This window comes from Crinia signifera, chromosome 2 (assembly GCF_055691185.1).
Source record: "Crinia signifera chromosome 2, ASM5569118v1, whole genome shotgun sequence".
In the NCBI taxonomy this organism is placed as follows: domain Eukaryota; kingdom Metazoa; phylum Chordata; class Amphibia; order Anura; family Myobatrachidae; genus Crinia; species Crinia signifera.
The window spans coordinates 186,470,538-186,488,241 of record NC_139218.1 but is presented as its reverse complement, the minus strand read 5'-3'; the positions used below and the strand labels follow the sequence as shown (position 1 = coordinate 186,488,241).

Genomic DNA, 17,704 nt, shown 5'->3' with positions numbered 1-17,704 from the left:
TTAGCACAGTTAACATTTTGTCATCCACCATAATAATCCCCTTACATCTTTGCAGATCTTTGGGCTTCTCCTTACACATTATCCCTCTCCTGCTGCTCCTTATTGTCCCTCAGAGAAAAAGACTTCAACCAGTAAAATCAAGACCTTCAGAGCCAACGCTCAACCACCTAAAGAAGGAACTGTAAAGATATTGTCCATCTATTTTTTTGTACAGATGCGCGTGTAAGCCTCAGGGTAATAATTTTATTATGACATGTCAGTAACTTATTTTAAGGAAGAGACTTTAGTTGTATGTGTTATTGCCCTAGATATGCCTCTGACCAACTAGTATTTTTTTTAACTACAGCCTGGAAATGAATGCTTGAATTCATATATTGGGCCTGATTCAGGTTGGATCGGTAAGCAGAGTCAATTTACTGCTTACCGAGCGGGTAAACGCCACCCCCCTTTGCTGAGCGAATGGCTGCATTTGGATGCGAATAATCACAAAACTGGAACGTTTGCCAATACAATTTTAGCTACTTACTGGGTTCAGAAGTGACCAAAATGTTGTGCTAATTTGTACAGTTTCTTAATTATATGGCAAAACTTGGTCAGTTTCAGGAACTGGATTCATACATGTTACTCATCATTGGTAGGAATGGAACAATACAAATCGCAGTTCTTACTTACAGTAGGTTCGCTAGCCTAGCTATAACCATTGTTTAAAAGCAAATTTACTTGGCAAGCCTTAATACAATCATGGTCTGCTGGACGCAGGGATGGATTAAGGACCTAATGGGTCTGGAGCAGAGGTGGAACTACCATTGTTGCAGTGCCTTGGGCCCCTGAGGCTAAGGGGCCCACTGCTGCCCATGTCACCCTCTTTCTGTCACCCTGTGCCTCCTGCTGCCTCTCCCTGTCACCTTCTGCCTCTCCTGTCACCCACCGATGTGTTGCATATTGTGAACTAGGGTAGGGGTGGAGGGGGGGGTTATATTTTTGCACCTGGGCCCACCACCCACAAGTTCACCGGTGGCCTGGAGCTACAAATGTTCCAGGGCCTGTTATGAGAAGTGGAGGTGGTGAGACCTATGCCATGTAGGCATGTAGAACCCATACACTACAAGCCCCAATGTCTACCTAAATATAGAAAAGTACAAAAATTTTATAATTTTGTGTGGAAAATTGGAGTCAGTTTTAATCCTTAGAATTTATGGCCTAACATGTAGATTAGCTGGTGGCTGGTCATCACCGTGCTGTCATGATGATGGGCCTATTTTTATGTGGAGGAATGGAGCTGCAGCTCCACCTACCCCTTTGTTAATCTGGCTGTAGTTTAGTAGAGCTGACAGCAGTCACAAAGGAACAGACAAATATATACAGTAGGACCAGGAAACAAATATCCCTGAAAATGTCTTACAGAATGGATCATTGTTAGAGAATCTCCTTGACATATTTAGCATACTCTTTACTTTCTACTTGCACTTAAGATACTTAGGGGTCATCCCTATTCACAGGTGCAAATAAATGTGGAGCTATGCCACACTTACTGTATGGTACTGCCGACTCACTGATTTTTATCCAAATCTGTGAGCTGGACATTAAAAGGTGCCATGAACGGTGCAAGTTTTGCTTGCGTGTACATACCGTGGCAACAGCACCTCTCAGCCTTCATGTGAAATAGCATTGACCTCTTTGTGTACTGTAAGTATGGAGCTTTGGCAGCTATTAGTGTACTGCACTGCACTATTATAGCATCCTAGCACACACATGTAAATAGCTTTACAGAGACAAATATAACATACTAAAGTTTGACTGTCTGTAAATACCCTGTTTGTTGTATCACTGTCTCCTTTGTAAAGCGCAACGGAATATGCTGCGCTATATAAGTTACTGTTAATAAATAAATAGAAAGTCCATTTAAAGTGTAACAAACATGGTCTTGTGTACAGATATGCAGCATAATCCAGAAAAGCCTGCTTGTGTTTTAGTTATGTAGTATTCAATGTGTTATTTATGTGTGGTACACACCGTTTGTCTTTGTTTGATCTGGCGTGTGGTATAGCCCACAGACATGTCTAGATCAACATGCACAAGGTTGGAAAGGTTGACCTTTTAACGTCAACCCAGACATTGTCTGTGAGCCATTACTGGGCAAGAGGCACTTACATATTCCCAAACACTAGGCCAAATGTATTAAGCCTTAACAAGTGATCAAATGGAGAGTGATAAAGAGGGTTAAAGGACCAGCCAATCAGCTCCTGTAATTTCTCAAACAGAGACTGTAACATGGCAGTTAGGAGATGATTGTCTGGTACTTTATCACACTCCTCTCAATCACATTTGACCCATTGTTTGTTGTGTCCATGATTGAGAAAATGTATCCATATTGGGGCCTCATTCACTATAGAAATATAGAAATTATCTCTATTTTCTGATGCTGTTTTTATTGAACGCAGCTTGAACAAAGCATACCACTGGCACTGATATTTAGAATACAGATTTTTTGATTTTTAACTGTTTCTCAAGTATTTAATACCTATTTTAATGTTGTTGTTGTTGAGTTATATTTGCAGATTTATTTTATATATTACATTATTAATAAAAAAGTCTTGATACATGGTGTATATTTAATTGTAATACTGTATGATTCTTTGTTCTATGTGTGTTTTTATATGCTATGGTTTTATTGTTTATAATATTGCATAATGTATGTTTTATTTCTAAATGATGGTACATTCTATACAATCTGAATACAAGTAAGTAAGATGTAAATAAACCATTAAATAGATTGAGACTGTGCTGACATAGGGCACAATTCAGGCCTGTTCAGAATGGCTGCAAATCTGTAGCCTGTCTGATTATCGAATGACCGCGCTTGCAAGCAGTACATGAGCCATCAGTGCAAACAAAGCCAGCGATGGCGAGTTGCAAGTTGAATGACAGCCGGCGGCCATGTGGGGGCGGCACTCCAACGTTTTCTGGCAGTGCCTTACAAAATGCAGGAGGTGCCCGGCCATGGAGAGGGAGGGCCGCTGATTTTCGGGAGCAGGCATTTGCAAGGTAAAGATCCCTGCAGCAACCCGGCAATGGGGTTTTCCAACTTTTTTTGTTCCGAATGTCGACATGGACATGTATTGGTGCACCAAGTCCCCTTGCATGGCTCGCTGCATTTAAAAAAAAAAAGAAGTGAAAAACGCATGTATACACATTACACCACATGTAGTGCCCTTGATTCAAATTAAATCACACAGTAGTGCCCCATAATGTCCACACTGCTTATACACATCTGTCTCTGTCACTCCAGCAGCTCACTGTCCATGTCCCTCAGTGGCTCCATGCCCTGAGTCCTTCCAGACCCCTTTCACCCTATCATCAGCATGCACAGAGCCTTCTCCTCTTAGTGAATTTTCTTCACTTCAGCTTCGATGATGGCATGACATCATATTGGCCATGCCAGAAAAATAAACCACTGGGACAGGCTTTTCTGTTCGAATTACTGTCCAGGGCTGTGGTAGAGGTGGAACTCAGTTCCCCTTACCGTTAGAGGTGGTGGAACTTCGTTCCACCCATTTTCCCCCCTCACTTTAACCCCTGCTCTGGAGTGCACCACGCACATTATAGAAATGCCTATGGACAGTATCCATGAGTTAAGGTGACCTTCATCCTGTGTGAAACAGAAACCTTATGCTGTGTACACATATGGGTACAGTCAGCATGAGATTTTGACTATATAGTAAAAAAAATCTCATCGGGATCGCATGCAGATCACATGGGTGTTTAACCCTTGCGATCCCTATGCGGGCTCCCATATTGCAAGCAGAAAGTCTTGGCTGCTTATGGAGTGTACACACGGTGCGAGTACCCTGCGATGCCATCCCGACACGATCAGATCGCATCAGGATTGCACATCATATATGCAATCTGCATACAACTTTGACTATATAGTGCAGATCTACAGTATATAGTCACTGCAGCCACGACTTTCTGCTTGTGATACATGAACGCGTATTGGGATCGCAAGGGTTAAAAACCCATGTGATCTGCATGCAATCCCGATGAGATTTTGACTATATGGTCAAGCTCTCATGCTGATTGTACCCGTGTGTACACATCATTAGACTGTAAAGTAGAGATCTGCACTATATAGTCAAAGTTGTATGCAGATCTCATGCATGCGGTGCGATGCGATCTGATCGCGTCGGGATCACATCGCACGGCACTCCCACCGTGTGTACACACCATTAGACAAGAATCAATATTTTTCTTAGTACATAACGATTGTAACCAGAGGCTAAATGCATTAGATGATACTGTATGTATTACAAGTTATGTGCTATTTCTCTGGTGCAGTGGAGACTGATTGACCCCTTTATGGAAGCCGTTCCCAGAGATGTCACAATGAGGCTGCCAGGTTTCTATAGTAACTTCAATGCAGACGTTTAGCGAAAACAGTTCTCATGTTTTTTGTATTTTAATGACCGCATGCCATGGTGAAGGAACAAATGTCTTTAAAGCGCAATTACTGGAACTATATAAATACAATTACTTTTAAGGATCGGGCACCAACAAGATAATGGCCCCAGCTATACGAGAAAACATAGCTGGGGCCACTATCTTGTAGTACTAGCGCATTGTTTTTTACAACAGCTTGGCATTAGTGAACAAGTCACAAATGCTGAGTGCTTAAATGTAACTTTAGTGAAACAACTAGTTACTCAGAATAGTGCGTCACAGCTGGGCTAAAACCTTCCTCAGAACATAGCCCCAGATATTTATTTACATTCTTTTCTATCTCTAAAAATGATCGCGCTCTATGTTTTCCAGTTGAAATACACCCTATTTATTGTAGCTTATCTCCTTCTCTCTCAGCCAAGTGAGAACCTTTCCTAGCACGGGAAGACTTGCCGTGGAATGCACATGACATAGGTTCTGTACCTGCAGGTGCCTAGCAGTGACGTCCCTCCAAAGCAGATTTTAAGTTGGACAGCACCCAAGAATGAATTAACTCTTTACACTGCATGTCAGTCTGTGCTGCAGTTAGAGAATATTGGCATCAATGCTTGGGTCAAGGAAATGTAAAAAAAAAAAAATGTTCTGTCAATTTTTCTGATCTCAAAGGAGGTAGTTATTTAGGTACAGTAAATATTGTCATTTTTCACAGACACAATACTGTACCATAGTAAAGACAAAATCACCACTTACATAGGTTTCTATTTATAACATCCAGGATGATGGACTTTCCACAATACATTTTCATTTTACATATTTAATAACATAGGATGAGCCCGCCCTAGCTTAAATGATGCCCTAGGCAAGATTTTGGCTGGTGCCCCCTAGCACCGCCACTAGTTCCGCCTCTGACCCTGCTCCCCTTTCCCAGCACCATCAACCCTCATCATAGCAGTCATCATTTTGGTGCTCCTACCTGCAATATTTTAAATAGAAACAGTGCACACATTCGGTGCGCAGCCCAAACAGGGGTGTGTTCTTGCTGGGAAGGGGCATGGCCACACAATAGTACCCCCAATTCAAATTATGCCACACAGTAGTGTAACTTTATTCAAATTATATGATGCGATGGTGTCCCTTTTTCATGTTACATCACACAGTAGTACCACTTTACCTTATATACATTACTCCTTACTAGAGACAGGATTATTTGCATTTGCATATTTTGCCCATTCTCACTGGTTATTGCATATTTTACCTAAAATCTAGTGACAGTGCATATTTTAGGCCCCGTCCTCTTCCCATCCGCGATTCAGAGCACTGCTTTGCCCTGCTGCTGCTGGCCAGGTAGTGGTAGAGTGTGCAGGCTGGGGCAATATGTGCGCAGTGTGGGGAACCTTGGATGTACGCTATGTCCGACACTGCTCTAGGCTGCCAATCCATGTTGATAAAAGTCAGTCGGGGCGGATGCTATCATGAAGCTCCTGAACCTTGGCCTGCCCCTGGCCTGGGACTTTACACCAAGAGACAGACTTCTGCAGCAGAGGAGGTGGGCGGAAGGGTTGTGACATGGCGCGGAGGAAATGCTGTGTCACAGTGAGTATGCAGCGCAGGGAGGAAGCCTTCCACTGTGCACCCCTCACTTGCTATGCTGACATTTGATCCATCTGCGCTGGAGATGAGGGTCCGTGTAGTTGATGCAAGAAGAGCTTTGGACGCTGCAGTATGCTGTAGCAGCCAGGAAGAAAAAAAATCCTGTGTATAGCACTAGACATTTGCAGATGTTGTGTGCCTATTTTTGAGGTTTATTTGCAACTAATTGTTTGCTGATTTTTAAATAAATAAGGTAAAAATTACTTTTTTTTTATTATTTAATGTAGCATGTTTTAACACTTTTTTATGCATATTTTAAGTATTTTTCATGCATATTTGCATGCATATTTCAAGCTTTTTATGTTGCATACAATCCTGTCTCTACTACTAACATTATTCATATTATACCCTTAGAAAAAAATCCTGAGAAAATATTGTATTTTAAGCACCTCCATGGCCACACTGCAACCCAGCACAAAGCAGTGTGTGCTGGGCAGAGGAGAAGAGCTGAAATCTCCTAAGTGAGAAATTACAAAGTGATATTACTTTTAAAGAACAGTTAAAAAAACAGTTATCCTGTTATCCCTGAATATGGATTGATTATTTGTTTCTCTCTTCTCACAGGTATGTGACTTTTCATTTGTCCGCACTACAAATACCAGCGCTCTGCATCTACTCCTATTGAGGTCTTGCAGTAATTATTCCATGTATGTGACTTTTCATTTGTCCGCACTACAAATACCAGCGCTCTGCATCTACTCCTATTGAGGTCTTGCAGTAATTATTCCATGTATGTGACTTTTCATTTGTCCGCACTACAAATACCAGCGCTCTGCATCTACTCCTATTGAGGTCTTGCAGTAATTATTCCATGTATGTGACTTTTCATTTGTCCGCACTACAAATACCAGCGCTCTGCATCTACTCCTATTGAGGTCTTGCAGTAATTATTCCATGTATGTGACTTTTCATTTGTCCGCACTACAAATACCAGCGCTCTGCATCTACTCCTATTGAGGTCTTGCAGTAATTATTCCATGTATGTGACTTTTCATTTGTCCGCACTACAAATACCAGCGCTCTGCATCTACTCCTATTGAGGTCTTGCAGTAATTATTCCATGTATGTGACTTTTCATTTGTCCGCACTACAAATACCAGCGCTCTGCATCTACTCCTATTGAGGTCTTGCAGTAATTATTCCATGTATGTGACTTTTCATTTGTCCGCACTACAAATACCAGCGCTCTGCATCTACTCCTATTGAGGTCTTGCAGTAATTATTCCATGTATGTGACTTTTCATTTGTCCGCACTACAAATACCAGCGCTCTGCATCTACTCCTATTGAGGTCTTGCAGTAATTATTCCATGTATGTGACTTTTCATTTGTCTACTTAAATCACTTTTAACTGCTAATCTGAATTATGGCAATTGCAGAACTAGTGTTGTATTGTTAAGGATGTTTCTAGCCTTTGCATAACCTGTTTGAAGCTGTTGTCAGTGAGGCCTAATTTATTGGGGTATATATTTTTGGCTAGTGTTTATTTAAAACAAGCTAATTGATGTCCTTTGATTAGCTGGTCATGTGCCCTCAGCTGTAGCCTCTTCTAATCAGACTTGGTATATATCTTCACTTATTAGGCAGTCCTCTGCCTGGGCAGTTCTCTAAGTTAGAAATCTCCTAAGTGAGAAATTACAAAGTGATATTACTTTTAAAGAACAGTTAAAAAAACAGTTGAAAAACATTGAACAACATCAAGCAAGGTAAATACAATATACATTATTACATCATGCTTACCAAACTGCTACTTCTCATTTCATTACATGGAGTTTTCACCAAACTTCACTCATCCTGTAATCTCCCTGACACTCACCACTCTGTGCACATTGCCTCTTCTATTATTCACTCCCCTCTTCTAAACACTCATGAGCTCTTTACTTACTTCTCTACTTGTACTTTCACATCCACATCCCACCACCAATACAAAAAACACAAACATCCACCTTTATCTATCTCTCCTTTCTAATCTTATTAGCTGGTGACATATCACCAAACCCAGGCCCAAACCACCTGTCCCACTCAGAGTTTACTGGTTGTATGCCTAGAAATTCGGCTAACCTCATAAATATCACATGCCTCCCACCACACTCCAAACAACTTAAATGTGCCCTATTGAATGCACGCTCTGTTTGCAATAAATTAACATCCATCCATGACCTCTTTATCTCTCACAAATTCAACCTGCTGGCAGTTACAGAAACCTGGCTCACACAATCAGACACGGCCTCGCCTGCAGCACTGTCACATGGTGGTTTCCACTTCACTCACACCCCCAGGCCTGGTAACTGTAAAGGAGGTGGGGTTGGTATATTACTTTCACAAGACTTCACATACTCAGTTCTACCATCTGCTCCTTCACTCACATTTACATCATTTGAAGTTCACTCTATTAGGATTTTTTCCCCTTTCTCTCTGCGTGTTGCTGCTATCTATCGCCCACCTGGGCTTCCCAAAACTCAATTTCTAGAAGATTTATCTGCCTGGCTCCCCCATTTCTTATCCTCTGACATCTCCACTGTCATCCTGGGTGACTTCAATATTGCTATTGACAGTCCACCATCTTTGCATGCTTCCAAACTCCTCTCTCTAACCTCCTCTCTCGGCCTCTCCCAGTGGTCTGACTCCTCTACTCATGAGGAAGGCCACTGCCTTGACCTTGTTTTCACCAGGCTGTGCTCAGTCTCTGATTTTACTAACACTCCCTTCCCTCTCTCTGATCACAATCTCATTACCCTCTCACTCTCTTCCATTACCCCAAGCTCACTGACACTGAAATCATGCAAGCCTACTTTAACCCGTAGAAATACTAATGCAATTAATTTTCCACAACTTACCACCTCCCTGCAACAACAGCTCTCACTAATTTCTACATTTACCTCTCCTGACTCTGCTGTTTCCCACCTCTACCAGACTCTTGAAACAGCCCTTGATGACGTGGCTCCAGCTACCCATTACACCCCACGTAGGCTTAGATGCCAACCGTGGCACACCAAAACAACAAGACAACTACGAAATCAGTCACGTAAAGTAGAACGCCAATGGCGCAAATCTCGTAGTACGACTGATTTCCTCGCATATAAAACTAGCTACTACTCCTACAGCAATGCTTTGGACACTGCCAAACAAACATACTACCAATCTCTCATCTCTTCTCATGCCACCAACCCTAAGCGACTTTTTAACACCTTTAAGTCTCTTCTGTACCCTTCCCCTCCTCCCCCACCGGCTACCATCAGTGCACAAGAACTTGCCTCCTACTTTAAGGACAAGATTGATAACATCCGAGATGAAATGGTATGCTCTTCCACAACCTCTAACCCTCTTTCTTTCCCACCTGAACCCTCTGGCACTTTCTCTTCATTTGAGCCCACAAATGAAAAGGAAGTATCCGCACTCTTCTTATCCTCTTACTCTACTACCTCTCCTCTCGATCCTATACCTGCGCAAGTCATTAAAAATATATCTCCTGTGATTATTCCAACCTTAACTAAAATCTGTAATCTCTCTCTTACTACTGGTACTTTTCCTTCTCTGCTCAAACATGCAGTGATAACTCCTATTCTAAAAAAACAGAATTCTGACCCTAACTCTCTCTCTAACTATCGTCCTATATCTCAGCTCCCATGCCTCTCCAAGCTACTGGAGAGACTTGTCTACTCTCGCCTCACAAACTTTCTTAACTCTAACACCCTATTAGACCCACTTCAGTCAGGTTTTCGCTCTCAACACTCCACTGAGACAGCACTGACTAAAGTGGTGAATGATCTGGTAACGGCTAAGTCTAAAGGCCATTACTCACTACTTATTCTTCTTGATCTTTCTGCTGCCTTTGACACCGTCGATCACTCTCTTCTCTTACAAACACTACACTCCCTAGGTCTTAATGATACAGCCCTTTCCTGGTTCACATCTTACCTATCTGATCGCTCTTTCAGTGTTCGCTTCTCTAACTCTACTTCCTCTTCATTACCTCTGTTAGTCGGAGTTCCGCAAGGTTCAGTCTTAGGTCCTCTGCTCTTCTCAATCTATACCTCCTCTCTTGGCAAACTAATCAGCTCTTTCGGATTTCAGTATCACTTGTATGCTGATGATACTCAAATCTATCTATCAACCCCAGAGTTGTCACCAGTGGTTTTGGGTCGAGTTTCTGATTGTCTCTCTGCCATCTCATCTTGGATGTCTTGTCGCCAACTCAAACTCAATATTTCCAAAACGGAATTACTTATATTCCCGCCAACTAAGAACAGTTACCATCCTGACATCTCCATCGCTGTTGACAACTCGATAATCTACCCTACCCCACAAGCTCGTTGCTTGGGGGTCATCCTCGACTCTGAACTGTCCTTTCTTCCCCACATTCAATCTGTCTCCAAATCATGTTACATGCATCTAAAAAACATATCCAAAATACGACCCTATCTCACACATGACACTACCAAATCTCTTATCCATGCACTCATTATATCCCGCATTGATTATTGCAATAGTCTCCTAACTGGTCTTCCCAAGAACAGACTCTCACCACTGCAATCAATTTTAAATGCTGCTGCTAGGCTGATCTTCCTTGCAAGACGCTCATCGTCTGCTGATCCGCTCTGCCAGTCCCTCCATTGGTTGCCTGTATATTACCGTATTCAATATAAAACACTTCTACTTGCTTATAAAGCTATTAACCATACTGCACCAGCATATATCTCTGCACTTATCACAAAATATCTCCCATCTCGACCACTACGCTCTACACAAGATCTGCGTCTCTCTTCTGCACGGATCACTAGCTCCCATTCATTATTACAGGACTTTTATCGGGCTGCTCCCATCCTATGGAATGCCCTTCCACGCACATTAAGACTCTCCACCAGTCTCCAAACTTTCAAGCGTTCCCTGAAAACTCACCTCTTCAGGCAAGCCTATCATATTTAAGTTCTACATGCATAACCCTCCGAGGCACTTATGTATTATATAGCATCCCTTCTGGACTTGTAACTGCTATGCTATTACTGGTGCCTGTCCTTATGTTTCCCCCCTATATCCCTATAGATTGTAAGCTTGCAGCAGGGCCCTCCTACCTCCGAGTCTGTCTGTTGTTACCCAGTTTGTCTTATCACTGTCTACTATTGTAAAGCGCAACGGAATCTGCTGCGCTATATAAGAAACTGTAAATAAATAAATAAATAATAATAAGAGCTGCAGCTGCTGCTGTCACTTAAGGGGACGGTGCCTGGGCCTGGGTAATATGTACCCCCCTATCCCTTTCTCTCTGCACCCCTGATAATACCACACAGTAATGCCCCTTACACATGACACACATTATTAATGTCCTTAAAACCATAATGCCCCTTACACATTATGCCAACCTTTATTAATGCCCTTCATACACCTAATGACACACATAATGCCCCTTACACATATGTTGCACATTATTAATGCCTTTATACACATGACACACATAATGCCCATTACACATGTTGCACATTATTAATGCCCTTATACACATGTTACACATATGTCGCACATTATTAATGCATTTATACATGACACGCATAATGCCCCTTACACATATGTTGCACATTATTAATGCCCTTATACACATGACACACATAATGCCTGATACACATATGTCGCACATTATTAATGCATTTATACATGACACACATAATGCCCCTTACACATATGCCGAAAGCTACTGCACAACCAACCCACCCGCAGACAGCACTCGCACAGCCGATAACACCGTGACCTCTGCCTCTGCTTGAATACAGATGTTTCCTCATACATCTTGCCTCATTAGGCCATGCAGCTCCTGGCCAGTTCTGCTAACGTTTGGTGCCTTTTTTACTGAAAATTCGTCTTATTTGCATTGTTATGACCAGCACACACAAGGAGCTTCCAATGATTAAAATGATATGTGGCATGGATATATTCTGTGTGCGACTGTGGCTGTACCTGCATACAGAATGCTATGTTACAGTGATTTCTATGAATACAATATTTCATATGCAGATACAGCCTCACTCACACACAGAATATAGGCATGCTGCATATCATAATCAACACCAAGAGCAGTGCAGACTACTAATCAGCAGAAGCATTCCAAATGCCCTAGGCAATTGCCTAGTTTGCCTATGCCTAAGGCCGGCTCTGTGTGCCGGACTGCACCCCATGAACTTCAACATCATGCTGCACAGCCGCACGACCTGGTTGATGGGCAGCATCTCAGCCGAGGGCTGCTTGGAGCTCAGTGCTGCCCAGTAGAAAAAGGTAAAATGCGCATGCGCATTTCAATTGCAAAATCCTGGAACTTCTGACAATTTTTTACCCTAATTCACAATTATTTTATGTATTTATTCACATTTAACCCTATGAAAGCAGGGGTGGATTGGCCTTAGACCTTACAGGGAAGATTCCCGGTAGGCCGAAGCACCTGTGAGCCAGTCACTTATTTTTATGATGTGGCCCTGCCCAGAGTAGTGTCCCACTCTTATATCACACACACACACAACTTTTGCCAGTTCTCAGAGCAGAGCACTCAATACTGCAAATACTGATCTAAGGCAGGCGCTCATCTATATCTGTTCAGGGATGTGGTAGAGGTGGAACTCAGTCCCCCTTACCATTAGAGGTGGTGGAACTTCGTTCCACCCATTTCCCCCCTCACTTTAACCCCTGCTCTGGAGTGCACCACGCACACTGCACGCATTATAGAAATGCCTATGGACAGTATCCATGAGTTAAGGTGACCTTCATCCTGTGTGAAACACAGAAACCTTATGCTGTGTACACACACAGGTACAATTAGCATGAGATTTTGACTATATAGTAAAAATCTCATCAGGATCGTATGCAGATCACATGGGTGTTTAACCCTTGCTTCTGCCAATTTTTTATCCTAATTCACAATTTTTTGATGTATTTCTTACAATTTGAACCCTATGAGTGCAGGGGTGGATTGGCCATAGACCTTACAGGGAACATTCTTGGTAGGCCGATGCACCTGTGAGGCCACTTGTAAGCTAGTCACTTATTTTTATGATTTGGCCCTGCCCAGAGTAGTGTCCCACTCCTATATCCCACACACACACACACACACAACATTTGCCAGTTCCCAGAGCAGAGCGCTCGATACTGCAAATACTGATCTAAGGCAGGCGCTCATCTATATCCATTGTGACATCTGTTAAAGGGACAGGAACGGGTGCTATCTGGTGGTGTAACAGTTTCTGTGGTGTGTAAGGGCTCCACTGGGGAGGATTGGGGATGGTTATTACACTATATTCAGGGGATTATGGTTATACAGTAAGTTGTTTTTTTGCTTGATGGAGGTATTGGAGTCTGTTTTCTGTCTAACTGGAGGGAGTTGGAGCATGATTTGAAATGTTGAGGTTTATGGTTTGTCACAAGAGCTTTTAACAGTCTAGGGGTCACTAAACTGCCAAGCATATTGAAACCAACAGCTTTCACCCAGGCAGGGCCGGACTGGCACTTCTGGCAAATGCCGATGGCCTTCTGGGCCGATTTTGTGCAGCCAGTTCACCTGTGGGAGCCGCTGCTGGGGTAGCAGGGACTGCTCCTGGCTACGGCCTTTTGCTACCCTGTGTGCGACCCGCCCGCTTCCCCTCAAGGGCCTTTTGGTCTTCAGTCTTGAAAAAGTCCCTTGTTGAAAGGGACGAAACGCGTTGACCGTATCCTCATCCAGCAATACCTGACCTTACTCACAAGCAGCGCTACTTGGCGCACTACAGATCCCAGAGAGCCGCCTGTTCTGAGAAACAACACCCAGAGCAGTGCAGACTACTTATCAGCACTCTGTGCGGTTGTGCTCTGGGTATCTCTCCATCAGGAGGCTCCGGACATCGAACATTAAGGTTATTGTGAGTACTTTCCTACCATTTCCAGACCAACTTGTTTCCACCATCCTAAAGGAAAAGTTATCCCACACACGTGGGCTCCTGTCTCCCTGGTTAGCCAGGACGCCTGCATCTACTATTTACAGTGGAGAGCTAAGTCTCTATTTATACCTGGATGAACATAATCCAGATATTCAGGATAAATGAACTATTGGGTATGCCAATCCATCCATCCATTCAAGTTTGATTATATTTTATTTTAGATGCTTCTAATGCACTCTATGCACATTTGTAATGTTTTATACTTTGCCAATGTCATATTAAATTAATTATAAGGTTCCCGCATAGTTCTAACTTTTTTAAGCAAGCAGTATCCCATATATTTTTTATTAAATTACTATATATAATTATTCAATCATTCACTTCTCTTCTGTTAGTATCCCAAGTCGCAGTGCTCCTCTTATTTGTTTTTACTATGTATTTGTATTGGGACTGCCAATCCCATTGATCACTTGCAGCAGGGATACTCAGAAGACTATTACATCATTTCCAATCATATTTCTATTCCATACCTAATTAAGCAATTTATCCATTTCACTCGTACTTATAAATTACTCAATTGATTTAACTTTAGCACCAGGAGGATTAGTGTCTATTGACACTACACAATTTTTATTTAAAAAAATGTAAGTGGCACTTTTGGGGGCATTATGTAAGGTCATGTGCACTAATGGTGACATTAAGTTTATAGGCAGGAGTACTGGGGTCATTACATGTAACGTGTAACATGTAATGTGGCATAATATGTAATGGGCATAACGGTGTGCAGCATATTGTGTAATGGGCATAAATGTATATTGAGTAATGGTCATCACGACGTTCAGCATATTGGGTAATGGGCATCACGGTGTGCAGCATTTTGAGTAATGTGCATTATGGTGTGCAGCATTTTGTGCATTACGGTGTGTTCCATATTGTGTAATGGGCAGTGTAATGCCTCCTTTTTGTGATGCTAAACCTCCTTTCCATGAAGCCATGCCCCTTTTCGTTGCACGGCTTCGCCGCACAAGGGTCTTACCTGCTACATGTGGGCCTGTGTACTCAAAACGCCAGGGCTGATTTTTGGTCCCAGTCCGGCCCTGCACCCAGGTGTAGTGATGTGTTGGCCATTACTACAATTTTTTCCAACGTTGCTGTGAGAGACTATTATTTTTTTGGGGTGCAATATTTAACTAAACTTCAGTTAACTGATTTGCCCAGGGAGGGAGCAGGGGTTGCTCAGGGAGTGCTGGGTATACCCCAAAGTGATGAAAATGGGGGTTGGAGTGCTAAGCCAAGTCCCTCTGTCCAAGTCCACACCCATGTTGCCTGTAGCTCCGCCTCTTCTTAGGCCAGCCTACGGCACAGCAGGTCCCGATTTAAGAACATATATATATATATATATATATATATATATATATATATAACCAATATGTTTCTATATATTTTATATTGTTTTAGAAAATTATATGACTGTTCCCCCTGTTTTTTCCTGTACCATCCTAGTTCATACCCTGATGAAGTCTATGTGATGAAACGCGTTGGTTATCTCCTTTTCTATTAAACAGCCATTTTCATGAACAATCGTGCATCTTATTTTGAATACTTATGGACATCGGCTACATGAAAGAGTGAATCATATTGTTTTACATAGGTTTTAATTGTACTGTTGGGTGGTACGATTACGCACTCCGATATTCTTTTATATATATATATATATATATATATATATATATATATATCGACAAAATGCAGGTGGCACTCAGAGATGGTAAGTAATGTGTGAACTAAATTATCAATTATTTATGTTTGTTCACCATTTGTATATTTGCGATACCCTAATAAGGGCTTGTTTTATTTCTGTACATTATATATATTTGTACGTTTTATATTTACCCCTTACCGACACAGCCTGTTTTTGCCTTCCTGACAGAGCCCTTTTTTTAAAATCTGACATGTATCACTTAAGTGGGGATAACTTTTTTTGCTTTTACTTATCCCAGTGATTTTGAGATTGTTTTCTCGTGACACATTGTACTTCAAGTTAGTGGTAAATTTTGGTCGATACAGTCTGTGTTTTTTTGTGAAAAATACCAAAATGTCGTAAAAAAATTGAAAATTTTGCAATTTGTAAAATTTTCTGCTTGTGAGACAAATAATCATACCACTCAAAATAGTTAATAACTAACATAGACCATATGTCTACTTTATGTTTCCATCATTATTTCAACCTCCTTTTAATTTTTTTGGACACTAGGAGGCTTAAAATATGAATAGCAAATTCTCAAATTTTCAAGAAAATTTCAAACACTGATTTTTTTAGGGACCAGTTCAGTTCTGATGTGACTTTGAGGGACTTGTATGTGAGACACCCCCATAAATGATGCCATTTCAAAAACTGCACCCCTCACAGTATTCAAAACAGCATTTTGGAAGTTTGTTAACCCTTTAGGTGTTTCACAGGAATTAAAACAAAGTGTAGGTGAAATTTCAAAATTTCATTTTTTTTGCAGATTTTCAATTTTAATACATTTTTCTAAGGAACACAGTAAATTTTACTAGAGAAATGTGACTAAAAATTGATTCCCCCAATTCTTTTGTTTTCATAAATATCCTATATGTGGCCCTAGTGTGCACGTTGACCAAACCACAGGCTTCATAATAGAAGGAGCACCTACTTGATCTTGGAGCCTCCTTTTTATGAGATTATTTTTTAGGCACCATGTAGGTTTCTAGGCACCATAAGATGCTAAAAGTTAGGAACCCCCCCACAAGTGACCCCATTTTGCAAACTACACCCCTCAGGGAATTCATTTAGGGGTAAAGTGTACATTTCAAACCCCCAGGGGTTTCACCAATTGTGGTACAACTGGGCTGTGAAAATGAAAAATTACATTTTTTACACAAAAATGCAGTTCTGGCTCAAAATTTTTCATTTTCACAAGGAATGAAGGAGACAAAGCACCCCAAAATCTGTGCCCCAATTTCTCCCGAGTACGTCAATGCCTCATATGTGACCAAAAAATACCATTTGGGTGCATGGCAGGACTCAGAAGGGAAGGAGTGATATTTGGATTTTGCCGCACAGATTCTGGTGGAATGAACGGTGGGTGCTATGTCGCATTAGCAAGACCCCCGAAGCACCAATACAGTGGAACCCCCCCACAAGTGACCCCATTTTGCAAACTACACCCCTCAGGGAATTCATCTAGGGGTATAGTGTACATTTCAAACCCCCAGGGGTTTCACCAATTGTGGTACAACTGGGCTGTGAAAATGAAAAATTACATTTTTTTACTCAAAAATGCAGTTCTGGCTCAAAATTTTTCATTTTCACAAGGAATGAAGGAGACAAAGCACCCCAAAATCTGTGCCCCAATTTCTCCCGAGTATGGCAATGCCTCATATGTGACCAAAAAATACCATTTGGGTGCATGGCAGGACTCAGAAGGGAAGGAGTGATATTTGGATTTTGCAGCACAGATTCTGGTGGAATGAATGGTGGGTGCTATGTCGCATTAGCAAGACCCCCGAAGCACTAATACAGTGGAACCCCCCACAAGTGACCCCATTTTGCAAACTACACCCCTCAGGGAATTCATCTAGGGGTATAGTGTACATTTCAAACCCCCAGGGATTTCACCAATTGTGGTACAACTGGGCTGTGAAAATGAAAAATTACATTTTTTTACTCAAAAATGCAGTTCTGGCTCAAAATTTTTCATTTTC

The 17,704-nt window shown here is 41.8% G+C and overlaps 1 protein-coding gene across 2 annotated transcripts in view; it reads left to right on the top strand.

Moving 5' to 3' along the window:
• The window catches only part of LOC146060304 (membrane-bound glycerophospholipid O-acyltransferase 2-like), a 53,504-nt gene extending 50,927 nt beyond the window's left edge, over window positions 1-2,577 (top strand). For both annotated transcript variants that reach the window (XM_083173349.1, XM_083173348.1), the window contains exon 13: window positions 56-2,577. In XM_083173349.1, the coding sequence (XP_083029475.1) occupies window positions 56-185 (130 nt within the window). In that variant the 3' untranslated portion in view covers window positions 186-2,577. The remainder of the gene's footprint in view (window positions 1-55) is intronic.
• Window positions 2,578-17,704: the final 15,127 nt, after the last annotated feature.